At 54.0% G+C, this 24,698-nt stretch overlaps 1 protein-coding gene across 11 annotated transcripts in view; it reads left to right on the top strand.

Moving 5' to 3' along the window:
• MACF1 (microtubule actin crosslinking factor 1) overlaps nt 1-24,698 on the top strand; it is a 133,453-nt gene that overhangs the window by 38,955 nt on the left and 69,800 nt on the right. For 10 of the 11 annotated variants that reach the window (XM_041417345.1, XM_041417344.1, XM_041417349.1 and 7 more), the window contains 32 exons: nt 190-356; nt 971-1,083; nt 1,176-1,282; nt 1,648-1,767; nt 1,872-1,967; nt 2,209-2,336; nt 2,433-2,526; nt 3,203-3,357; nt 3,912-4,188; nt 4,613-4,741; nt 4,991-5,068; nt 5,196-5,357; nt 5,902-6,006; nt 6,533-6,628; nt 6,954-7,079; nt 9,048-9,200; nt 9,672-9,826; nt 10,212-10,338; nt 10,763-10,946; nt 11,492-11,661; nt 11,910-12,088; nt 12,276-12,414; nt 12,793-12,986; nt 13,141-13,303; nt 13,764-13,847; nt 13,937-14,044; nt 14,658-14,756; nt 14,907-15,059; nt 15,271-15,359; nt 15,759-15,894; nt 18,639-23,855; nt 24,343-24,492. In XM_041417345.1, coding sequence (XP_041273279.1) covers nt 190-356; nt 971-1,083; nt 1,176-1,282; nt 1,648-1,767; nt 1,872-1,967; nt 2,209-2,336; nt 2,433-2,526; nt 3,203-3,357; nt 3,912-4,188; nt 4,613-4,741; nt 4,991-5,068; nt 5,196-5,357; nt 5,902-6,006; nt 6,533-6,628; nt 6,954-7,079; nt 9,048-9,200; nt 9,672-9,826; nt 10,212-10,338; nt 10,763-10,946; nt 11,492-11,661; nt 11,910-12,088; nt 12,276-12,414; nt 12,793-12,986; nt 13,141-13,303; nt 13,764-13,847; nt 13,937-14,044; nt 14,658-14,756; nt 14,907-15,059; nt 15,271-15,359; nt 15,759-15,894; nt 18,639-23,855; nt 24,343-24,492 — 9,453 coding nt within the window. Of the gene's footprint in view, nt 1-189; nt 357-970; nt 1,084-1,175; nt 1,283-1,647; nt 1,768-1,871; nt 1,968-2,208; nt 2,337-2,432; nt 2,527-3,202; nt 3,358-3,911; nt 4,189-4,612; nt 4,742-4,990; nt 5,069-5,195; nt 5,358-5,901; nt 6,007-6,532; nt 6,629-6,953; nt 7,080-9,047; nt 9,201-9,671; nt 9,827-10,211; nt 10,339-10,762; nt 10,947-11,491; nt 11,662-11,909; nt 12,089-12,275; nt 12,415-12,792; nt 12,987-13,140; nt 13,304-13,763; nt 13,848-13,936; nt 14,045-14,194; nt 14,303-14,657; nt 14,757-14,906; nt 15,060-15,270; nt 15,360-15,758; nt 15,895-18,638; nt 23,856-24,342; nt 24,493-24,698 lie in introns of those variants that run through there. The other variant, XM_041417348.1, reaches the window with a different exon arrangement.

Raw genomic sequence — 24,698 nt, 5'->3', positions numbered from 1 at the left:
ACACCATGCAGATCCTGTGACCCCTTCCCAAATTCCTTGGCCACGGGGTCCCCTCTCCCCATGGTGACCACAAGTTGCCTCCTGCCCTTCCTGGTAGCCAGGTCTGGGGCAAGTTCACAGAAACTGGATGTGCCTGGTGGAGCTTTCCCTGCTCCTGCATCCTCCCATGGCTGTGCTGCTTCCTTACAGATCTCTGACATCTACATCAGTGGGGAGCTGGGGGATATGTCAGCCAAGGAGAAGCTCCTGCTGTGGACACAGAAGGTGACAGCAGGTTACATCGGGTTGAAGTGCACCAACTTCTCCTCCTGCTGGAGCGATGGCAAGATGTTCAACGCCCTCATCCACAGATACAGGTAGGCAGGGAGCAGCAGTGGGAGTGTCATGATGGTGGGAGGAGGGATGAGGATGTCCCAGGGGTCTCTGTCCACCACTGTGGTCAGTGATGGGCTGGAGTGCTTGGAGATGTGGGTGAGGCTGGCAGGAGAAATGTCTTTTTTTACCTGGAATTCTCTCTTCTGCCAGGTAGCTGTGGAGGGGGGGGGAATCCATGGAATGAGCAAAACATACATCAGGTTGCAGGAAAAAAAAATCTTAATGAGGTTGGGGAGAGAGGCAGAAATTAAAAGCTTTAAAACTCCTGAGTGCTGCAGTGCTGCCCTTTTGCTCTCTGTGAACAGCAGCACTTCCATCCATGCTTTTATCCAAGGATCTTGGAGGTCTCCCCAGCAGCAATTAAACCTCCCTTGATTCCTTCTTCCCCAGCTGGGACCAAGAGGTTTTTCTTTGCAGCCTGAACCCCCTTCCTAAGGGGGATGAGACAGGGAAGTCCTGCAGCCCAGTCCCCTTGGAGAGCCACCACCCTGGGACAGGAGCCAGCCCTGGCAGCCACCCATGGCAGCAGTGCCCACCCAGGATGCTCTGCCCTGGCCACCTGGTGCTGGTTGTGACTCTGGGGTGTGTCTCGCAGGCCGGATCTGGTGGACATGGAGAGGGTGCAGATCCAGAGTAACCGGGAGAACCTGGAGCAGGCCTTCGAGATCGCCGAGCGCCTGGGTGTCACTCGGCTGCTGGATGCTGAAGGTGGGTGCCCAGGGCATGAGACCACTGCAGGGAGATGCCAGCCTCTCTTCCCACTCCCTTTCCTCACTGCCTTTCTGCTTCCTTCCTGCCAGACGTGGACGTTCCCTCTCCAGATGAGAAATCTGTGATAACTTACGTGTCTTCAATCTACGATGCCTTTCCCAAAGTCCCCGAGGGAGGAGAAGGGATCAGCGCCATTGTAAGCACTGCTGAGGGCCTGGAGGCTGGGACAGCCTTTTGGGTTGTGTGTAGGGTTTGGGAAAGGGTCTGTTCCCTGTGGAAGAGGGCTGAGGAGAGGGAAGAGGCTCAGAGGGAGGAAGAACCCATTAAGGTGTCTGCCCTGTCACCTGCTGGGGTGTGTGTAAGGCCACAGCAGTGCCCAGGCTCTGCAGGAAAAAAGCTGAGCTTAGAAAGAGCAGCTGGCAAGGAGAATCCTCCTCATCTCTGTGCCTGGGATGGCATCACAGCAGGGAGGCCCTGGCACATGATCCACCCTTGTGGCACCTCAGTTCCCTCTGTGATTTGCCCACCAGCAGTGCTTGCAAAGACACTCTCACCCCACAGGAGGTGGATTCGAGGTGGCTGGAGTACCAGACCCGTGTGGAGTCCCTCATCTCGTGGATCAAGCAGCACACGATACTCATGTCAGACAAATCCTTCCCCCAGAACCCTGTAGAGCTAAAGGTAAGTCCTGGACAAGGTCTCTCCTCAGTGTGTCCTGTGTCCAGGGCTGAGGGATGGGTGGTGCCATTCCCCAGGGTGGTTCTGATGAGCCTTTCTCACCCCAGGCACTTTATAACCAGTACATACACTTCAAAGAAACTGAAATCCCAGCGAAAGAGCAGGAAAAAGGACAGATAGAGGAGCTCTACAAACTGCTAGAGGTAAGGACCATCATGGCTGCCCAGAGGCTGGTAGCTGGGAATGCTGTGCTTTTTTAGCCAGACTAAAATGTGCTCAGTTCAGGTTTATTTTGGAGTGGAGAGGTGGGAATACCCCTCAGGATAAACGAGGCAGTGAACAGCACACCGCAGGAGCGGAGGCAGAACCCCTCTTCCCTCACTGGAATCCCCAGCCAGCTCAAGACAGAGGTGGGAAATGCCATTCTGCTGATGTTTCCCCCAGGTCTGGATTGAATTTGGACGCATCAAGTTGCCCCAGGGCTACCACCCCAACGATGTGGAGGAGGAGTGGGGCAAGCTCATCATTGAGATGCTGGAACGTGAGAAGCTCCTGCGGCCGGCGGTGGAGAGGTGGGTGCTGTGCCCCTGGCAGGGACATCCCTGCTCCTTCCTCTGGCCAGAGGGACATCCAAAACCCCTGTCTCCCCTCCCTCCCTGTCATTCCAGGCTGGAATTGCTGCTACAAATCGCTAACAAAATCCAGAATGGTGCTCTGAGCTGTGAAGAGAAGCTCACCCTGGCGAAGAACACGCTACAGGCTGTGAGTGGGGAGTGGGGTTTCCTCCTCCTGATTTTATTGATTTTTTTTTTTGTTGTTTTCCTACTCTTGTTTTGTAGCCATCTCCTCTCCTCTCTTCTGCCTGGGGTGAAGGGTTCCCCTGGAATGTTTTCCTTTCTTTTGTGCCCTTGAGCCTGTCCCAGAGGTGCTGTAGGGGTGGTGGCAGATATTTGGTGATCCGCAGATCACGTTGAGGACAGGGGATGGGGAATGGTCTTGTCTCTGGGAATACAGTAAGTGGAGCTGGACATCTGCAGAGGTGCTGGTGTGGAGAACAGCACTTCTGGAAAAGCTTGTTATGTACTTTTTGCTGTATAATGAGGCTTAAAACCCCCAAAATCTGGCAGAAAGGACTCAGTGGCAGACCCTGGGTAGGGAGCAGGTTTCTGAAGAGATTTTCATTGTTATGGGAGAAAGAGATGTTGGTTGAAAGGGTTGGGAGCTAAAAATGGTGATCCCATCTATTCCTGGAAGCTTTCAGTTGACCTCCAGAAGTTTTTCTGAAGGGCTTGTCCTGGGTGTGGTGTGAGAGGATGGATTCCTGTTTTGCTCCAACTGAGCTTGCGGATCCAAAGGTGTTTCCAGTCTCCAAGCTGGCTTGCTGCGGGGCTCTCCTGCTGTGAGGGGACTCTTCCCTGAGTGTCCCATGTCCCCTCAGGATGCTGCTCACCTGGAGTCGGGCCAGCCAGTGCAGCACGAGTCCGACGTGGTGGTGTACCTGCAGGAGAGCGAGGGGCTCATCCGCCAGCTCCAGGTGGACGTGCAGATCCTCCGGGACGAGAACTACTACCAGCTGGAGGAGCTGGTGTTCAGGTGACCGTGGAGAAGCTTCCTCAGGGGTTGCACATCTGTGCAGGGCAAGGAGGGAGCACCTGTCCGTCTGCTTACCTGCTTACCTGGTATATGGTCTCCTTGAGCCAGGTTTTGTAAGCTCTTGGAGGTTTATTTCACACCCAAGATAGCTCAGCTGCCTTAGAAGGCATCAAATCAGCAGGATGGCTTCTGTGGCAGTGTTGGAAACAGAAAGGTTTTAATAAAAGGCAAAACAACAGAACACTCTACGAAAAAAGACCGAGCCAGGTGCAAGAGGGTCTTGCTGCTGGTAAAACACCTCCCAAAAGCAATTAGTTTCTTTGTTCTCTTCTTTTTCTAGTAAATTGCTTAGGTCGGACTTTTTAGCTCCTGTCCAATTTGGTATCCTTAAGTTTGAGGTGAATCCCCCCAGGTCCTATGAGGTGTCTTTTCACCTAATTAAAGAGAGGAACTTCTGAGCTTATTTCCTTTTTAAGGAGACAAAGCCTAGTTTTGTCACTCCATCAACAGTGGGCACACTCCTGTACTTACCCTCTCCTTGCTTGCTTCCCCAGGATCATGAGGCTGCAGGACGAGCTGGTGACACTGAGGCTGGAGTGCACCAACCTGTACAGGAAGGGCCACTTCTCCACCCTGGAGCTGGTGCCCACGTCCACTCTGAGCACAACACACTTGAAGGGCGAGTCCCTGACCAAGGGGCTCCACACCTCCTCGGCCTCCTGGTTCAGGAAGCCAATGACCAGGACAGAGCTGGTGGCCATCTCCTCCTCTGAAGATGAAGGCAGCCTCCGCTTCGTCTACGAGCTGCTGGCCTGGGTGGAGGAGATGCAGGTGGGTGCTGGGCCAAACCTCCTGCCTGTGCTCAGGCTGACGTGGGAAGCTGCCCCAGGCCTTTTCCTGCCTTTTTGTCTGTGAATTGTTGCTTTTGGTGGTTTGTCGTTTTTGGAGATCTGAGGCTTCTGTCTGCAGCTGGGTTTTCTCTCTTGTGGTCCTGCTGGCCAATGGGGATCAGAGGAGCCTTTCAAAGCTGGGAGCAGATCAGCCTTTCAAAGCTGGGAGCTGATGCAGTCACTTGGTCTGATGTGGGTGGGAAGTTTGTGGAGGCTGTCCCAGAAATACCCAGTGTTGGAGCACTGGCTTAGGATCTTCCACCAAGACTGGGGGGTGTTTGTTCCCTCTGGGGTGACCTGGGAGGATTCCTGGCATCCCTTTGAGAGCAGAATGAGCAGTGCTGACCTGAACCTCTTGGTTTCAGATGAGACTGGAGCGGGCAGAGTGGGGCACTGACCTGCCAAGCGTGGAATCCCAGCTGGAGACCCAGAGGCACATCCACGCCAGCGTGGAGGACCTGGGCTCCAGCGTGAAGGAGGCCAGGATGTATGAGGTATGGTGGGGGGCTCCAGGCATGGCCCCACGTGGGTAATGAGGGCGTTGGGATCAGCTCTTGTGGGTCACATTCCTGGGACAGAGGGGATTTTTAAGGATGGAGCTTCTGAGCTGATGCAGAGCTGCCCTGAGCCAACCTCTCTCCACCCTCCTCTTCCTCATGCAGAGCTGTGGAGGAAGATTTGGGGGTGGGGTTCTGGGTGATGCTGGTGCTGTGATGGTAACAGGGGCGTTTCTCATCCTGCAGGGTAAAATGTCCCCGAATTTCCGCGCGAGCTACACGGAGACTCTGGGCAAGCTGGAGACTCAGTACTGCAAACTGATGGTGAGTGGGCTCCCAGCACTGCCCAGGGAGCTTGGGGGCCCTCCCTGCTCCAAGGCTGGGGAGAAGGGAAAAAAACCATCAGCTACAGAGCAGGGAGGAAGAATAATAAACCATTTTTTGTGTCCAGGAAACCTCGAGCTTCAGGCTGAGGCACCTCCAGAGCTTGCATGGATTCGTGTCCCGGGCCACTGCTGAGCTGATCTGGCTGAATGAGAAGGAGGAGGAGGAACTGGCCTACGACTGGAGTGACAACAACCCCAACATTGCAGCCAAGAAGAATTACTTCTCAGTAAGTGCAGGGAGGGCAGGTGCTGCTTTTGGTCCTCTGTGGAGCGCTCAGCTCCCAACAGACCCGAAATCCTGAGGCTGGATGCTCCTTCCCAGCTCCTTGAGCTTGTTGTGCCTGAACAGAGCTGATGGAAGGTCTCCCCAGAGCAGAAAGTGAAATGAATGTGTGTGTTCAGTTGAATTGCAATCAAAAAGGCATCAAAAGGTGTATTTTTAGCATTATTTTGGAGCTCAAGTCATCTTGAACTAGTGGGGGCGAGGGTGATAAGTCTGAGCCAAGGGGGAAAATTGATTCCTCTTTACAGCAGTATAAACAAATTCACATCTTTCCACAATCATTGTGTGAAGCTGGAGAGGTCCCTGGGCAGGTTGCCAGTGCCTGTTTGGCACACAGGAGGCAGATTCCTGTTGGGAATGGGGCTGTGGGGCCGTGCTGGATTCCCTGGCATCCGCCAGTACCTCCTTCAGAACTCCCACGCTGTCTTGGTTGGACACATGGTCTGAGCGAGGTGCCAGAGCTGAGATTGGGGCTTTGCCTCCTGCAGGAGCTGACAGCAGAGCTGGAAGAGAAGCAGGACATCTTCCGTTCCCTCCAGGACACGGCTGAGCTGCTCTCCCTGGAGAACCACCCGGCCAAGCAAACCGTGGAGGTGAGCAGGAGCCTGGCAGAGCTGTGGGGTTCCCAAGGATCAAATCACCTCAGCTGGAGCTGGGAGACTCACTGCCTCACCCCACAGTGCCTGATGAAGTGTTTTATGGTGGCAGGACATCAGTGCAGTGGTAGAGCTTTTTAATTTTGGGAAGTGGCCATTCCCAAATAATGGCCACCTCAAATTAAGACACAAACAGAGACCGTGAGCCTTTCTCACAGAGAGGTGATGCAGAGAACAGCCTTGGCTGCCCTGGGGTCACCCAGGCTTCCAGGGACGCTGTGGTGGTGAAGCAAAGGGCTGTGGGAACCTTTTCCATGGGGTAAAAGCAAAACTGTTCCTGCCTCTGGCATCGTGTGTGACGTGGGGACACTGAGACAGGGTCTGCCATCTTCTCTGTCCAAACCCCCCTGGCTGCAGCCAGATTTTGGTCATTTCTGTCCCTCCCTCCAGCTCCTGTGTCCTTGCTGTGCCCCTCCTGGCTGTGAATGCCCTTTTCCAGTGCCCTTTTCTGTGTTTTCCACAGGCCTACAGCGCTGCTGTGCATACCCAGTGGCAGTGGATCAAGCAGCTCTGCCTGTGCGTGGAGCAGCACGTGAAGGAGAACGCTGCCTATTTCCAGGTATTTGGGGCCAAATTCCCTCAGTCCCATCCATTGAATCCCACCCCATGAGCTCCTCACTGTGCTGTTGTCCTTGTTGGAGAGGGAAGGAGGGATTTGTGTTTTCTCTGGAATATCTATTAGCTGCTCCCTGGGCATTTCTAGGGGAAAAATGGATCAACTTCCCTGTAGTTCTGATGATGCACCTGGGATGATCTTGCCCTTGCAGCCCTGAAGCCAGAGCAGTGTCAGGAGCTGCTGGCTGAGCCTTTGGGGTGCTCCTTGCCTGCCTTCAGGCTGCTCAGGGGTCTTGCCCAGGTCCCTGTGACCCTTTTTGCCTCGGCAGTTCTTCAGCGACGCCCGGGAGTCGGAGACGTACCTGCGGAACCTGCAGGACTCCATCAAAAGGAAATATTCCTGCGACCACAACACGAGCCTGACACGGCTGGAGGACCTCCTGCAGGACTCCATGGTGGGTTCTCTGACACCCCACCACCCTGCCCTGCTCCAGCAGCGTTGCCTGGGACCCCTCTTTGCTCCCCTGGGCTCTTCGTCCCCACAGTTTTGTGGGATGTGGTTTGTGTTCTACCTCAGGCAGAAGTTTGCTTGCCCTTGGAGCTGCTGAAAGAACTGCAGGCTGTGCTGGCCCCAGCTGTGTGGTGTGGCTGGAGTTGGTCACTGTCATTTAGAGGCACCATCTGACCTCTGTGTGTCCTCAGGGTGAGGAGCAGGCAGCCTGTGCTGGCTGTGCAAGGTCACAGCCTGATGTGTGAGCTGCTCCTGCCCCAGCCATGATCCTGCTGGAGTCCTGCTGACAAAGGCAGGGCCTCTAGGATGCTCCTGGTTCTGCTTTGGAGCTGGTGGAGAAATGCCTGCTCTTTATCCAGCCCAAATCCTGTGTTAATCCATCCTGCTGGATGGGGGAGAGCCAGGGCAGCCCGGCTGTGCCAGGGGCTGATCTCTGAACACGTGGCCTGGCTTAGCTGAGCAGAGCAGAGCCTGGGCCGTGGCACTGTCACCTTCTTGCCTGATTTGGCCTGAAAAAAACCAACCTAAAAACAACCCCCGAGGAGCAAAGCATCAGCTGGTGTTTGACACCAGGGTCAGGGGAGGATTTGGGCTGTGGCTGAAGTGCTGAGCTATGGTGGCAGGGTCAGGAGGTGACACTGAGTGGAGACAGGTTGTCACTAAGAAATGCACATCAGGGTGTCCCCAGTGGCACTGGGGTGCCCTTACTGGGGGTGAGGGGTGCATCAGCACTGTTTTCTCTCCTGGGGGCTCCCCCATCCTCTTTGTCAGGGTCTCGGGGTTGTCCTGGCCTGTCTCTGGTGCTGCCAGGACCTGGAGCAGCCAGGCTGGCTCCTGGGGTCTGTTTGGGAGCCCTGGCACATCAGGAGTCTGGCAGGTGCTGTCTGGGGTGGGAGAGGCTGTTCTGGGCAGCCAGAGAGTGGCCACAAAGCCAGGACTGGGGCAGCTGCCCTGAGCTCAGCTATATTACTCTTTCTTACCTAATAAGTTAAAGTTGTATTTCTTCCAATCATGCTCCCTGGGACAGGCACAGGTAGTTTATTTAATCATTTATTCTTTTATTTTAATTTTATTTAATTTAATTTTTTTTAACCATTAAAATCTCCTCCACTGTCTTAGCACACTAACCAACCCCAGAGTACCAAGCATGAGGGAGAACCTTTTCTGGGATCCTTTTTTTTTTTTTTGAAACCTTTGCCACAGGCAGCACGGGCTGAGCTGTCACTAATCACACGAGCTGCCAGTGTTGTGATCTGCACAGGTCTCCACAGTGCCAGAAGCTGTTCCAGGGGAGCTTTGCCACCATTCCCCCCGGGTTGGTGCCATCACCACACCCAGCAGGGATTTGTAGGAACCCATTTCCTCCAGCTGGCAGATTTCTCCCCGAAGCCAGAGGCCTGTGCAATCGCTCCACCCTGAGCCCTTCTCCTGAGGTGTTTGATCCCTGTAATTCATCATCCCCCATTCCAGCCATTGGTTTAAAGACCCTTTCATCCTTTGCTTTAGAGAAGGGAGCATGCTTCCCTGGGCTCTCCTCCAGGCAGCTGAACATCCCCAGCTTTGGGCTGGACATTGTCCTGCTCTCGGCCCCTCACAGCTCCTGGGACTTTGTTTTGGTGGATGTTGTGTTCTCTTTTTTTTTTTTTTTACCCTTTTTGAAAGTAAACATTTTCTTGTCCTACCAGCCAGAGAGGCCAGAGGTGTGCATGTGGCTTTGCAGGGCAGTGGGTGTAGCAGTGATGTCCCATCCCATCTCCTGAGCCCTCTTCCCATCCTGCCAGGGCAGCAGGATCCTCCTGACGTGTTTGCTCAGCCCTTGCAGGCCAGCACTGGGGTGGGGGGCTCGCTGAGATGCCCAGGACAGACCTCCCCTCCCCATCCTTGAGCAATCCATCCTCCTTGTCCCTGGCAGGATGAGAAGGAGCAGCTGATCCAGTCCAAGAGCTCGGTCGCCAGCCTGGTGGGACGGTCCAAAACCATCGTCCAGCTGCGGCCCAGGAACCCTGAGCACGCTGTCAAGAGCACCATCCCCATCAAGGCTGTCTGTGACTACAGGCAGATCGAGGTGAGGGCTGGCAGGGTGCCAGTGGCACTCGGGAAGGGAAGGCAGGGACAAGGGAGTGACACCCAGGGTGGTTTAGGATGAGCGCCGTAGGATCTGTCAATGGAAAGCAGGAGCGGAGTGGGAAGACAGGGGGAGGGAAACAGCAGGGATGTTTTTCCTGGAGCACATTTCCATGTCTCAGATTTATTCTGGGCAGGAGCTGGAGTCTTTTCCCCTTCCAAGGAGCATGGGCTTCATCATCCTCAGCCAAACAAGCCCGTGGGTGGCAGCCAGCTCCCCGTGACTTCCTTGTCCCTTCCTGTCCCGGCACGAGCGTGCCGCACTGCCTGGCACCATTCCAGGCTGCTGCTCCATTAAAACACATCCATCTGTGTATTCCTGGGAGCTGGCTCACCCCCAGGAGAGGGGCTGGCGGCAGGGACAGCCCTGCTGCTGGTTTCTGATGGGCTCCTGGTGCTGGTGCTGTTGCAGATCACCATCTGCAGGAACGACGAGTGTGTCCTGGAGGACAATTCCCAGAGGACCAAGTGGAAGGTGATCAGCCCCACAGGGAATGAGGCCATGGTGCCTTCTGTCTGCTTCCTGATCCCCCCACCCAACAAAGAGGCCATCGAGATGGCCAACAGGTAACTTGGTGGCAGTCACAGAGGGATGGGATGGCGGCATGGGAGGGGACAGATTTGGGGTGGGAATGGGAAGAGAGTGGGGATGGAGGTGTGGAAGTGGTTTGTGGTGTGGAAAGGAATCCCTCATGGTTCCACAGCTGCAAACTCCATTGCAGAGACTGCTGCAGTGGCTTGCAAAATGAAAAAATGACAGTTTGGGAGGAGGGATCCCCCCAAGGATCTCTGGCACTGAACAGCAGGAGCACCACTCCCTGCGTGGTGCCAGACTGGGGTCACTGGACTGGCGGGCTCCTGTCTGCCAGTGATGGCTGGAGGATTAACAGGGTCAGGGCTGGGTTTGCTGGGAAGATCCAGGCCTGATGGATCTGCTCCTTTCCCCTTGCAGGGTGGAGCAGCTGTACCAGAAAGTGATGGCTCTCTGGCACCAGCTCCACATGAACACAAAGAGCCTCATCTCCTGGAACTACCTGAGGAAGGACATAGCCCTGGTGCAGAGCTTCAGCATGGAAAAGGTACACAGGAACTTCCCTGCCTGGTTCTGGGGTTGTGCTGCTCTCCAGGCTTCTCTGTGTGGCCAAAGAGAGGGGGAAACCAGGGAAATCAAGGGTCTTTACATCTGGGACAGTGCACACCTTGAAAAGGGTCGCAGTTTACAGCTGTGGGAAAAAGGGGAACAATTCACACCTTGAAAACCTGAGTTTGGGGGTGCTGTGCAAAAGGATTGCAGCATTTCCCAATGAAAAGAGCATCAGGAGTTTTCTGCTGCTGAGAGGTTGTGGATTGAGCATTTCATTAGGCAATAAGCACAGCTGGAGGGAGGCATGGGTCTGATACAGAGGATTTACCTCTCCCCCTCTGTAAATACTCCTTGGGCAGATGAAGGCGGTGCAGGTGGTTGTTCCTGATGTTTGGATGTGCCTCTTTCTCCACTCACAGCTGAGATCCTTGGCTCAAGGGGAGTGTCAGCAAGCCCTGAAGAGCCTGCAGGCCCACTACGAGGATTTCCTGCAGGACAGCCGCGACTCAGAGCTGTTCTCCGTGTCGGACCGGCTGCGCCTGGAGGAGGAAGTGGAGTCTTCCAAGGAACACATCCGGCAGCTGCTGGAGTCCATGGAGAACGGTGAGCTTCAAAGGGCCTGATGGTTTAACCAGGAGCTGTGGGAACTCATAAACAAAGGATTTATGGGACGGCTTCGTGTTCTTCTTTTCCTGAGCTAGCTGGTTGATGGTGTGAGCAGCTGCTCTCCTTGTTTCTCCATCTATCCATCCAAGTGTTCGGCCTTTGTCCAGCACTATTCCTGCAGAGAGGCTTTGGCTTTGCAGCTTCAGCTGAGCTGCTGAGTCCTCTTCCCCTTGTAGTGTTGGCAATGGGGATGCATTCCAAGCAACGAGCTCTTCCTGCAGTTAGTCTTTGGGAAAATACACGTGGTGGTGGTGGCACTTGTGACACCATGAGTCCCACCAGGACTCCAGTGAGGTTCCCTGTGGCTGGACTCATTTCCAGAAGGAGATGATCCGATGATTTAATGATTTAATTGAGGTGTTTTCCATCTGAGCAGAGATCCTGGCATCAGCGCTCGGCTCCAGCGATTCCAGCAGGTCCTGCTTGGGACAGATACTGGCCAGTGGTGCTTGAGCTGATCTTCTGTGTGTGTCTGCTTGCAGAGGACAAGGATGAGACCGTTGCCAGGACGTACCTGTCCGAGCTGAAGAACATCCGCCTGCGGCTGGAGGAGTGCGAGCAGCGGCTCGTGAGCCGCATCCAGTCCCCGAGCAGCGCCCGGGCAGACGGTGACACCATCCAGGAGAACGCCCTCCGTGTCGCAGAGCAGGAGGTCAGGCCTGCTGCTGGCAGCTGGGCAGGGGAGGGCTGAGATGGAGCCAGAGCCAAGGATAGCTGCAGCTCCTCTGCGTGGGTGAAGGGTGCGGGGTTTGAGGGAGTCTCGCTGTGTGCAAGGCGGCGGGGAGCCTCAGCAGGTGGGCTGCCTGCTTCGTTTCCTACCAGCTGCTTTGCCAAGGGCAATCCTGCCTTTTTCCCTGCCTGTCTGGGCTCTGCTTTCATGTTGTCTCCCTCCCTCTGCAGCGCACGCAGGAGGATCTGCAGCAGCTGCAGTCGGAGCTGCGGGTTGTGTCCGAGAGGTGCTACAGCTTCCTGGACAAAGCTCCTGCCGGGCCCAGCACGCCCCTCCTGCGTTCAGAGCTGGACTTGGTGGTGAACAAGATGGAGCAGACACATGGGCTGTCTTCCATCTACCTGGAAAAGTGAGTTGGGATGTGCCTCTGTTCCCAAACACCCTTTGGAGTGTTCCCAGTTCACTAAAGGCCTTCTTCTGTCCCTCCAGCACACCTCGTGGTGGATGTAACTGAATCCATCCCCCTGCAGCGGGTGGTGCAGCCTCCAGATCTGCACCAGGTCTGGGATGTCATTGTGTTCTGTTTGATTTGCCAGGTTGAAGACGGTTGACATCATCATCCGCAGCACCCAAGGAGCAGAATCCCTGGTCAAAGGCTACGAGGTGAAGCTGAGCCAGGAGGAGGCTGTTCCTGCTGACCTGGCGGCCATTCAGACCCACAGGACAACCTTGCAGGTTGGTGCTGTTGGCTTGTCAAGCAGCATTTTCCCCTTTTTTTCTGTTGGATTTGGACTGTGGGGCATTTTTCTTGCCTTGATGCATTTTCAGAGGGTTTTGTGCTGCTGATGTGAGAGCCCTGATTGCTTTGTGGGTGTAGAGGAGGTGCTGTGGCTTTGTGCTCTGTCTGCTGCTGTGGGACAGGGCCTGCACCAGTCTGACCTGGGAGCATGTTCCCCTTCATTCTACACCTCCCAGTTCTTTGCAGGCTAAGAAGAGTGGGAAAACAAACCCATTAACCCCTTCCCAGCTGTGTCACCTCTGGCTGGGAGGACATCTCTGGCTTGGTCCCTTCTGCCTTCAGTGACACTGACCCGGTGCTGTCTCCTTTTGCAGCAGTGGCTGGGGGAGGTGAAGGACAAGGGCTCCGTGTTCTCCACGCTGGAGGAGGAGATGGTGAAGGCGAAGGAGGTGGGGGAGCAGCTCTTCAGGCTGAGGCAGGAGCGCAGCATCGACCTGGAGCGCTTCCAGGAGAAGGGGAGCCAGCTGTGGGATCGCTGGCAGCGAGTCTGCGCCCAGATCGAGACCCGGTGAGAGCCCTCCTGCCTCCTCTCCCACATTTACCCTCATCCTTCAGCCCAGACCTCGGGTCAGGCTTGGTGGAGGTGAAATTATTCTGCCTGGCATTCCTGCTGGTGGCATTTCACCCCCCACCTCCTCTTACCTGTTGTGGTTTTCCCTCAGCCACACGGAGCTGGAGAGCATCCAGGAGGTGCTGAGCGATTACCGGCAGTGCCACAGCGCCCTGATCCAGTGGATTGAGGAGATCACAGCCCAGCAGGAGCTGATGAAGCCTGGCCAGGCTGAGGACAGCCGGGTGCTGTCGGAGCAGCTCAGCCAGCAAACGGTGAGGCACGACCTCGTGGTGTCTCCTTGCTGCCATGGCCGTGTCACTTCTTTTCATCTCTGAGCTTGCAAATGTGAAAAGCAGCATGGGAGAGGCTGCAGGCCTGAGCTGGGTGTCTGGGAAGTGGAGGAACTCTGCCTGGCTCGAGGTGCAGATGAGGTCTTGCGAGAAAAATTGGGAGATTTTACCCAAAAGTGCAGGGATGTGGGCCAGAATTTTGCTCACGTCCCATGGCTGCTGTCACAGAATCCCAGAAACGTTGGGTTGGAAGGGATCTCCAAGATTGTCTTGTTTCCATCCTCCTGCCACGGGCAGGGACAACTTACACTAGACTAGGTTGCTCCAAGCCCCATCCACCCTGGCCTTGAACACTTCCAGGGTTGGGGCATCCACAGCTTCTCTGGGCAACAACTCAGCCAACCTGTCCTGACAACCATTTTTACTTTGAATTCCCTTGAAGGCTTTGGCTGCAGAAATTGAGAAAAACCAAGCCAAGCTGGACCAGTGTCAGAAATTCTCCCAGCAGTACTCGGCTGCCGTCAAGGTACAGCTCCTGGTTGGGCTGGGCAGGGCAGGAGCAGCCCTGGCAGAGCTTGCAGATCTCACAAGCCCCACGTCTCCCCACCTTTCCAGGACTATGAGCTGCAGCTGATGACCTACAGGGCCTTTGTGGAGTCGCAGCAGAAGTCGCCCATGAAGCGCCGGCGGATGCTCTCCTCCTCAGATGCCATCACCCAGGAGGTAGGAACCCACCTCAGCTCAGCAGGGGGAAATTTCAGGGGGTTCTTCCACGCCCAGCAAAACCACCCAGCAGCCTCTGTGAAATGAGCTCCTTCCTGCTGAACTCTCTTGTATGAATAAAGTTTCCACCCTCGCTGTTTTTTCCAATAGCCAGAGAGGATGGCTTAGTGCCCTAAGCACCAGGTATGCCATACCTTGACTCCTGGGAACCCCTGGGTCAAATCCAGCAGGGTCGGCTCAGCCCTTCAGCCTTGCGAGGTAAATAACCAGAGCACCATGCAGTGTTGCTGTGTGTGCATCTTTGGGGATGAGAACCTTTTTAGGGACCCGAGGTCCTGTCTGCTCTGTGTGGATATGAAAGGTCCTGGTAGCCCTCTGTAAGAGTGGAGCATCCGCCCCGGTGTCGTGCAGCATGCCTTGTGTGGCCACCACCCTCCCCAGCAGACTTGCTGCCTTCCATTGGTGCCATCCCGGCTCTGCCAGCTGCCTTGTGGGGGGTTCCCGAGCCAGAGGTGCCTCATCCATGTCATGTACTGTGCAGGGTGACAGTCTGGATCTGCCAGCAGGACTGAGGGACCTCTTTTTTTCCCCCTCTTGTTTTCCCCCTTGGCAGTTCATGGATTTGAGGACTCGCTACACAGCCCTGGTGACTCTGACCACCCAGCATGTGAAGTACATCAGCGACGCGCTGCGGCGGCTGGAGGAGGAGGAGGTGAGGGGGTGGGACACACCTGGCCCTGTCCCCACGTCCCCTCCGTCCCCGAGGATGCTGCTCCGTGCTGAGGGCACGTCCTGGGCGCTGCTCTCCCTTTGGAGATCCCTTCTGACGCGGTTGTCTTCCTCCTTCTCCCTCTGTTTGCAGAAAGTGGTGGAGGAGGAGAAGCAGGAGCACGTGGACAAGGTGAAGGAGCTCCTGGGCTGGGCCCTGGGCTTGAAGCAGAGTGTGCAGGGCAGGGCAGCTGCTGCTGGGAGCAGAGAGCTGGGAGACCTTGAGAAATCCATCTCAGAGCAGCAGGTAAAGCAGGGCTGGCACCAGACCCTGAGGTTTGACTTCTGCTCTTTTTTTTTCACAGCTGCATTAAGCTGCTTGCTTTCTTTTTTATTTTTTTTTTCCCCAGGCCCTGAATGAGCTGACTGCGAAGAAGGAGCAGGTGTCTGAGGCCATCAAAATTTTTTTTTCACAGCTGCATTAAGCTGCTTGCTTTCTTTTTTATTTTTTTTCCCAGGCCCTGAACGAGGAGCTGACTGCGAAGAAGGAGCAGGTGTCTGAGGCCATCAAAACTTCCCAAATCTTCCTGGCAAAACACAGCCACAAGTGAGTGTGACCAGGGAGAGAACAGGGGCTGGAAATGAGATTCCTTAGAGCTGGTGGATCCGTGGGATCCAGTGCCTGACTCCAGTTAAAAACAACGAGCTGCACCCAACAGTTGTCTTCTTTATTGTCTGCAATGAGATCTGTGAAATGTGCAACCCATTTGTGCTGTAGGACAATATTAATCCTCTTTAGTTGAGGTGCAGCCCCATATATTTGGGGATTTGATTGTTACAATGCAGGCCAGCCTTTGCTCAGTTATCCTGGCAGGTTTCAGCTGAGCAGGGCAGGGAGAGGAAAGGACTCATGGTGGATTTGGCTTTTTCCTGTGCTTGGAAGGATGTGGTATTCTGTGGAGCTGGTTTGGACAGTATCCTGAGATATTCCCCCTTCCCCTTTCAGGCTTTCCCAACCAGAAAAGGACCAGATTTCTGCTCAGATTGGTGCTCTCAAGGAAACCTACCAGGCTCTCTGCAGCAACTCCACGGAGCAGCTCCAGCAGCTGCAGAGCCAGCTGGCTCAGGAGACAGAGCACAAGGTAGTGCTGCCTGCTCAGCCCTGTTCCCTCCTCACCTGCCCTCCTCAGGCTGTGGAAAAGGTTCCATTTTGTCGTGTGTCTCCTGGCCACTGGCCACTCACAGCCTCTTGCACGTGGTTGCCCTCCCTTCTCTCCTATTCATGGTCACCCAAAAAGCATCTGGTGGTGCCTGGAGGCCAAGCAGGAGCTGTTTTCCTGCTGCCTTCCAGCTCCGTGGGAGAGTTGTCCTTTGGTTGCCATCAGGGCTCTGCCCTCTGCACGAGGCTCGGTCGTGCTTGGTGAGCGAGGGTGGCAGGTGGAATTCTGCCCTGGAAATGTCCCCTTGAGGAAATCTGTGTCCTCTGAGGGCTGGAAGCTCAGAGGGCTCAGCCCCACAGGCTGCCAGGGTGCAGGAAGGTGGGACTCATGTGGCCTCAGGGTCTGGCTGAGGGTTTTTCTCAGCAGTGGCTGAACCAAGCAGCTCTTCCTTGGGAAAGGCAATTAATTACATTATCCAGCCCCTCAGCTGACCTGGGGGACCTTCAGAACCTGTTCCCTGTTCACATCCACCAGGTCCCATCCTTGTAGGGAGGGCTGGAAGCGCATCCTTATTGCCTCTGTTACAGCTGTCATTCGCAGATTTACGTGTGCGTGTTCTCTAAGTGTATATTCATGTGTCAATGGATATTTTTGTGTGTTTGCTTGCTGGCTCCCTGTACCCTGAAGCAACAGCCCGCTCACATCTGGCTGTGAGACGCAGGTTTTGGCTCTTAGGTCTGTGAGTGAAGCCCTGTTCAAGCCACTCAAGGGGAGAAGGTGGCAGAGCTGCTTTTTTTTGAGATCTGCCTGTCCAGCTTTCACCTAAACACGCAGTGTTTTGCTCCAAACTGGACTTTGCAGCACATTCCAGGTGTTTCAGAGCAGGAAATTATTTATTTTATTGCAAGCCCTTTAGCCCTTGTGCTGGCAGCAGAAAGGTGAACAAATCATTTTGTTAAACTGTCACAGATTTGGTGCAGCCTCCCTGTGGAATGGATGCTTTTTTTCTTTTCCCTTTTCCTCCCTTTTGGTCAGGAAAATTATTTTAAAGCAAAACTCTTCTCCAGGGCTTGTCAAGCTGTTTAGGTACAGCACGAGGCTGCTTTGGGGCTGGAACAGTTTTCACTCACAGACTCAGTGAAGCCCACACAACAAAACAAGAGATGGCAGTGGGGCCTCACCTTAAATCCCCATCTGCAGAACCATCCCTGCGGCTCTGCTGCGGAGCTGCTGCTTCACTGTAGAGGGAGCATGAAGAACTCTTTAACATTTGCTTGCTGGAAACATCCAACTGTCAGAAAGAAGTTACAAAAGACCAAAAAAAAAGCGAAGCAGAACGCGCTAAATTGAGCATGATGTGTCCCTGTATGGTTTGTGTTTCATGTCAACTGTTTTTAAGATTAACTGACATCCTTGCTTACAAGTTTAACTAACCCCCCTGGGATTTAAACAAACAAAACACACAAAAGGGAAAGAGGACGGACCTGTGTGTGGGGTTCTTTTTGCAAAACAAAACAGTCGCATGCTGGACGCTAACCCCAAGCTTTACACTGTGTGTGATACGGCTGAACTGCTCCATAAGGCTCTGTCTTTAACTGCTCAAGGCACACCCTGCAAGTCGGTAAGTAAAAGCCTTTTACTCCCCTCCCTCCCATCCATTTCCTTTTTTTATCTTTCTCTTTTGTTTCCCCACCCTTTCCCTCTTTTCTGTCTTTCCAAGGCTTGTTCATCTCTGAGTATGCACGTCAGGGTCTGGTGATGGTCATGGAGAGCTTAGCTTGTCCCAGAAGGTTCTTCCTGTCCCCACAGCAGGGTGTTGGGATGCAAAAGGAATTCATTCCATGGTCCTGGTTCCCTCCTTGTTATCCCCACAAAAATCTTGGAGTGCTTGGGCCAGCCTTATACCCAGCCAAAGGCACTGGGAGAAACCCAAACGTCCAAAGAGCCTTTGAGCAAAGACACTTTATCACCTAAATTATCACCCTCCCTGTGGGGATAGCAGCAAGAAAAGCCCCTCCAAAAAGCACCACAGTAGTTGGTCTGTCACTGTTCTCATGCTGGAACCTCCAGCTTGTTCCATTTCTCCCCTGGCCCTGTCTGAGGAGCATCTTGGAGGTGCTGGAGTGGGCAGAGCAGGGCCATGGTCATGCCTGGGGAGCTGTCCTGCTCCTGCCCTGCTGCATGGCTGGGAGCTGCTCCATGGCACAGGGCTCTGTGGTGCTCCCCACCCATCCTGGCACTTGGGATTTGCTTGGGAAGTGCAGGATTTTCAGCATGGCAGGAATCAGCATGGAGGCTGTGCTGGGGAAGGTTCCTCTTTACCCCAAAGTGGGTGGTTTTGGGGGGTTTTCTTCCCCGTGAGTGCACAGTGGGATTTGTGTTGTCTTTACTTTTTAAAGCTGGAGTTGTTGAAGGGCTTTGTTGTGCTTGTTGGTTTCCTGCCCTCTTTTCTGTGGAGCATTAGGAATGAGTCTGAGTTTTGGTGCTTGCTGCTTTGCTGCATTACTGCTGGTGGATATTGGAAGCATCTTGGTGCTGCCCTGGTGATGGACTAGATTTCAAACACTTTAGGACTTTCTAGCCTGTTTGGGGATTTTTAGTTTGTTTTGTTTTGTTGTTTTTGTTTGTTTTTTTTTTTTTTAACTGAGGCCTCCCTAAAACTCATGCAATGAGTGCTGGAAATGCTGGATTTTGGTTTAATTCTTTTCCTTCTCTTTCTGTTCCAGGGCAGCGGAGCCGTGGCAGGAGTGATCGATCTTGGCACAGTAGAAATATTCCCTGTCTTTGGTGCCATGCAGAGAGGTCTTATAGATCAGGACACAGGCCTGGTCCTCCTGGAGGCCCAGGTGATCTCCTCTGACTTAGTTGTCCCAGAGACCAGTGAGAAACTCTCCTTGGAGAAAGCTCTGGCAAGAAACATCATTGATCTCAGGGCATTCCAGGTGCTGCAGGAATTGAAGGATGCTCTCCAGCAGGTGAAAGAAGTCAGATGTGAAGGGAGGCAGCTCCTCCCCGTCGTTGCTGCCATAGAAGAGGGGAGGATCAGTGAGAGCATTGGGCTGAAGATTCTTGAGGTTGAGCTCATCACTGGGGGCTTTAAATTCCAGCAGGGCAGAATCAGCATGGAGACAGCAGTGCAAGAAAGTCTCCTTCCCCCCCAACTTCACTCCAGGCTCCTGTCTCACCTGGAAGGTGGCAAGGACTTGATTGACCCCAACACTGCTGAGAAGATCAGTCTGCCTGAGCTCCTGGACAGGTGCATCATCCACCAAGAGACCGGGCTGAGGCTGCTCCCAGTCAGGCAGCTGGCAGGTGGGATGGTGAGCTTGAGGTCAGGCAGGGAGGTCAGCATCTTCCGTGCAGTCCAGGAGGGGCTGATAGACAGGCAGGTGACCGTCAGGTTGCTGGAAGCTCACCTTTTTGCTGGTGGCATTGTTGACCCCAGGACAGGACACAGGCTGACCTTGGGGGAGGCTGTCAGGCATAATTTGGTTGACCAGGATTTGGCCTGCACGCTTCTGCTCCGGCAGCTCCAGACGGGTGGGATCGTGGACACCACCACGGGGGAGAGGCTGACCATGGATGAAGCCCTCAGGAAGGGTTTGGTAGCTCCAAAGATGGCACTGCTGGTCCTGGAATCCCTGTGGTCCTTCATGGGGCTGCTGTGGCCAGAGACAGGGGAGATCATCCCTGTTGCAGACGCTTTGGAGCAGGGGATCCTCTCCCCGGAGCTGATTGAGGAGGCTCTCAGCAAGAGGCAGCTCCTTCAGGCTGTTTTTATCCCAGGAAACACAGAGGTGGTGTCCTGGCAGAAGGCAGTGGAGCAGGGCATCCTGGAGAGAGAGGTGGTGAAGAAGCTGGAATCAACAGCCATGCCTGATGTCCTGGCCAGCGTGCAGCTCCCTGGATCTCCAAGCAGGAGCTCCCCTGGAAGGAGCCCCACAGGTCAGGAGGAGCCTGTGCTAGGGGGTGATGATGAAAGGCTGATGTTCCACTTGATGACCCACAGCTACATCAACATCCACGATGGCCACAAGGTGCTGTTAGTGGATGCAGAGTTGAACAATGTCACTAAAGCTCTCATCCAAAGCCAAGAAAACGGATCCCGTGCACAGGTGTTGGAAGGCTTTGAGGAGACAGAGGCAGCTCTTGAAAGTGAACCTTGCAATGGTTTGGCTTTGCAGCAGCTTCAGCTTCAATTTGCTCCTTCAAAAGATGAAAGTGATAAGATCCTACCACCCAGAGCTGCTTTGGAGAATGGGGAGGTGGTGGTGGGACCTGAAAGTCTCCCCTTGGAGGATGCAGAGGATTTCCTGCATGTGGAAGAGCAGGAGCAGATTTCCACTGAACTGGAGACCATGAGGAGTGAAACTGATGCTGAATTTGGAAAAGAACAGGTCACTTTTACAACCAAGGATAAACATGAGGTAAAATTATTGATGCCAGAGCCTCCCAGTGACCTGGGTAGTGGATTAATCAGAGAAACAGAGGAAATGATGATTGAGGCAGAAGAAGAGTCCAAGCCTCCTGCAGCAGATGGAGTGGAAGGTCCTGAATATCAGAAGAGGGCATTGGAAAGTGGGGCAGTGGTTGTGAAAAGTGAAATCTGCATAAAAATGGGTGCTCCAGAAAGTAGAGACAGACTGAAAATCGTGGCAGAGAGGTCTCAGGGTGTGAGGGAACCTGAAGGAGAGGCAGAAGATGTGAGAGAGGTTCATTTGCTAAAGGAGGGAGCAGTTGAAAATGGTTTGCTGGGAGGAGAGGAGGTTGAGCTCCCTGCACGTGGGGAGGCAGCACCAGCAGAGACACAAAGCAAGGACGTGGAAACTGTGTTGAAAGTGGAAGAAGGAGAGCAGGAAGAAGTGTTGGGTGATGAGGACATGGAGGAACATGAGGAACCATCCCTGCCAGCCCCTGAGGAAGCAGAGGACACTTTGGAAAAGCTCCTGATGCAGCTCCAAAAGGGTGGCATCACCCACGAGCAGACAGGCAGGACCCTGCTGCTGGACGAGGCAGTGGCCTCTGGGGTGGTGTCTGGCCACACAGCTGTGAAACTCATGGAGAGGATGAAGATGTTCAGTGGCTTCTTTGACTCTCAGGTGTGTGAGCCCTTGACCACTGAGGACGTGATTGAAGAAGGTCTGATGGATGAGAAGCTGCTCCAGAAGGTCCTCACGTCTGACAGAGCCATAAGTGGTGTCCTTGACCCAGGCAACAACTTTGTCTACTCCATCAAGGATGCTGCTGCTGTTGGCCTTCTGGACAAGGAGACAGCGATGAGGATCTTGGAAGGGCAGGTGGTTACAGGGGGGATTGTTGACTTGAAACGTGGCAAAAAAGTGTCAGTGACTTTGGCTTCAAACCTGGGCCTCATAGAGCCAACCAGTCAGACAGAGCTGGTGAAGCTGGAGAAGGCTTCCAAGGGGAAAGGCACTGATGAGGTCACCAGGCAGAAACTCATTAATTTACAGGCTGAGACCAGTGGGATTGTGGATCCTGAAAGCAAACGGCCTCTGACTGTGGCAGAGTCTGTTGAAAAGGGGCTCCTGGAGAAGGAAAAAGCTTTTCAGCTCTTGACCAAGCAGGTTGCTGAGGGAGGAATCATCCATCACGTGTCCGGGATGAGGCTTTCAGTGGACAACGCCATGAAACACGGTTTGATCAATCCAGATCTGTGCAAGGAGCTCAGGAAAGCTGAAAGTGTGGTCCTGCAGGACTTTGTCCATCCAGCCACAAAGGAGAAGCTGACCTTGCCCCAGGCAGTGTCGCTGGGGCTCGTTAGCCCAGAATTCCAGAGGAAAGTGCAGGAAATCCAGGCTGAGAGCGGAACCGTTCTCGATCCAGCTTCTGGCCAGCGACTGGCACTGAGCCAGGCAGTGCAGGAGGGCTTGGTGCCCCAGCAGGTGGTGCAGAAAGTCCTGTCATCTTCAGAAATGACAGAAGGAATTGTAGACCCCGAGACCTGCAAGATTGTTCCCTACTCAGAGTTCCTGAAGAAGTGTAAAATCGATATTGAATCCGGCCAGAGGTACCTGGAGGTCCATCCCTTCCAGGCAGTCAGGGATGAGGTGACAGGGGCCAAGCTGCCATGTGCTGAGGCAGTGAGGCTGGGGAAGGTGGACCCCCTGCCCACCCTGAGGCTGCTGCAGGCACAGGCAGACTCTGGAGGGGTGGTGGAGGGCACTGTCAGCCAGAGGCTGTCCCTGAGGGCAGCTGTGGAGCAGGGGATGCTGGATGAGGCCATGGCCAAAGTCATCGCCACCAACCAGATCAGGGCTGGGGGAATTGTTGATGCCCCTGGTGGGAAAAGATTGACTGTGAAGGAAGCTGTTGGAAAAGGACTGATTAGCCAAAAATTAGCTGCTGGTCTTCGGGATGTGCAAATATCCGAAGAGAAAGTTGGTTCTGAGGTCTTCAAAGTAGAAAAAGTGCAACTTTTGCGGGAAAAAATGGAAAAACTATCTCCAAAAGAGGGTGTCATCCTCCCTGCCAGATCTGCCAGGTCTGATGGTGCTGAGCCCAAAGCTCAAGCTGAAGCTGTTGACACAGCTCAGAGTGCAGCTGCTGCCGCTGAGAAATCCCCCAAAGCACGGACTGAAAGGAAATTAAAACCCCAGGAAGCTTCAGAGGGTGCTGTCCATCCCCAAGAGGAACATCATCATCATCATCACCCCCAGGCAAAGGCTGAGGTGACCCCAGAGCACCCCTCAGTGCTGGGGACAGTGTCTCTCCCTGAAGAGGCAGTGGTGGCAGGGGCTGTGGAAAAAGGGATCCCAAAAGGCAGCTCCCAGGTGAGAGCAGCCCAGGGCAGGGAAACGAGGGAAGAAGTGGATGGAGGGACAGAGAAAATAGAGAGACTGGGCTTGGAGAAGGAGCAGCTGTTCTTGGGCACAGAGGTGCTTTACAAGGAGGAGGATGCTGAGGAGAGGAGGAGGAGGAGAGAGTCTGTAAGTGCAGAGGGAGTTGTGGCAGGTGGAGAAGGTGCAGTGGTGACTTCTGGGCAAGGAGAGAGAGTGACCAGAGTGGTCCAGGAGACACCAGCAGCCCCGAGGGAATCTGTCAGTGTGGGCCCAGGGAAGGGAGGGATGGGAGAGCCCCCTGAGGTTGGAGTTCCTGTGGGAGATGAGCTTGCAGGGGAAAAAGCTGTGAAACACACAGAAAGAGAAACCTCTGGCACAGAAGGTGCCATTGATCAGGAAAAAACAAGTGAAACTGAGCTGAAACCTACCCAGAAAAAGAAAAGCAAGAAAAAGAAAGCAAAGCAGGGCAGCATTCCAGGAGACAGCGCTCAGCCAGAGAAACCTGCAGAGAAGCAGCTCCTTCCTTCTCTGGTTTCCCATGAAATTCCAAGGAAAAAGGGTGAGGAGGAGCACTTTGTCTCCAGGGAGCCAAAACATGAATCCAGCACTGAGGCTGCTGCTGGGCTGGCACAAGACACAGCCAAGCACAAGGGTGGAAGAGGAAAGAAAACAATTCCTGGGAAGGACAGAGAAACCTCCAGAGAGGATCAGGTGTTCCCTGTGCCCCCCAAGCACGGGGAAGCTCGAGAGGTGGTGAAAGCTGGGACCAAGGATGGTCAGGATTCCTTGGTGGCCCTGAGTCTGGAGGAAAGGATGGCTCAGGAAGACATCAGGGTGGAAACCACCCAGGATGTGCCCAGCACAGCCCCCGTGGCACAGGAGCTGCCCCTTGACTTAATTATCAGAGAGGAACCCGCAGAAATTCAGGAAACCTCCGCAGAACTTGGAGAGGAGAAGCAGCATGAGCAAAGAGCTGAGCTCAGAGCAGAGCAAGGAGGTGCCCCTGCTCCCCCAAAATGCCAAGAAGAACCCCCCCAGGAGAGGAGCAAGCAGCCAGGTCCAGGTGATCGGGGTTTGCTCTTACCTGTGATCGTGGAGGGGGAGCTGCTGGAGACCTCGAGGGAGTCCACGAGGCCAGCCCAGGTCAGTGAATATTTTTGCTATTTAGGCAGTTTTTCTGAGCTCTTTGTGGATGTTTGGTGCTAAATCTGTCTGAGATCCTCGGCACAGAGGGCAGCTGAAGCATGAGGAGTGGATGTTGCAGTATCAGCTGCAGTGGGTTTGGCAAAGGAGCTGGTGATGTACAACTGGAAACACTCAGGGCTGAGTTGTGGCTCCTTTTGCTGGAGCATTACTGCTAAATGACTAACAAGTGGAATTCTCTTTTTTTGGCACTTTTGCTGCAGCTCCAAGAGATCTCTTGCCATTTATAAGCTTATGTTGGAAAAAGAACCGTGTGTTTTATTTCTCCTGTAGTAAATCTTGTAGATAAGGCTGGCAAGTGGCAAGTCCATGAGCGGGAACATTATTAACAAATTTCTCCTTTAGAAAAAAAAAAATAATTTTACATAATACTTTGTCTCCTTTTCTGCCTAAGTTTGAAGCTTTGATTTCCTGTCTGATTCTGCAGATCAAGTTCAGCAAGAAGATGTGTCTGGAGCATGACCAGAGGCTGATTTCTTATCTCTCCATGCTCCGAGACATCGAGATGAGAATCAAACGCGTGCAGCCAGCAGAGCAGAATTTGGCAGCCCTGCAGGACCTGAGGCAGCAAGCAGAGGTGAGTGAGGCTGGGTGAGGCTTGGCTGGTGTTAGACAGAGCTTTTTACCCCTCTCCCCAGCTTCCTGCACAAGCCTTGCACCCCTCCCTGCTTCTGGGAGTTTTGTCTCAGGTTTAACAGGCTTTTATATCAAACCTCATCCCTCCTGATCCATCCACCCTGCCCAGACAACAGCCTGAGCTTGGCTGACATGAATTTTACAGCC

The sequence above is a fragment of the Onychostruthus taczanowskii genome, unplaced genomic scaffold, assembly GCF_017590055.1.
Source record: "Onychostruthus taczanowskii isolate IOZ18803 unplaced genomic scaffold, ASM1759005v1 scaffold56, whole genome shotgun sequence".
Taxonomy (NCBI): domain Eukaryota; kingdom Metazoa; phylum Chordata; class Aves; order Passeriformes; family Passeridae; genus Onychostruthus; species Onychostruthus taczanowskii.
Note: the sequence above shows the minus strand (reverse complement) of the source record. Positions and strands in the feature narration are given on the sequence as shown.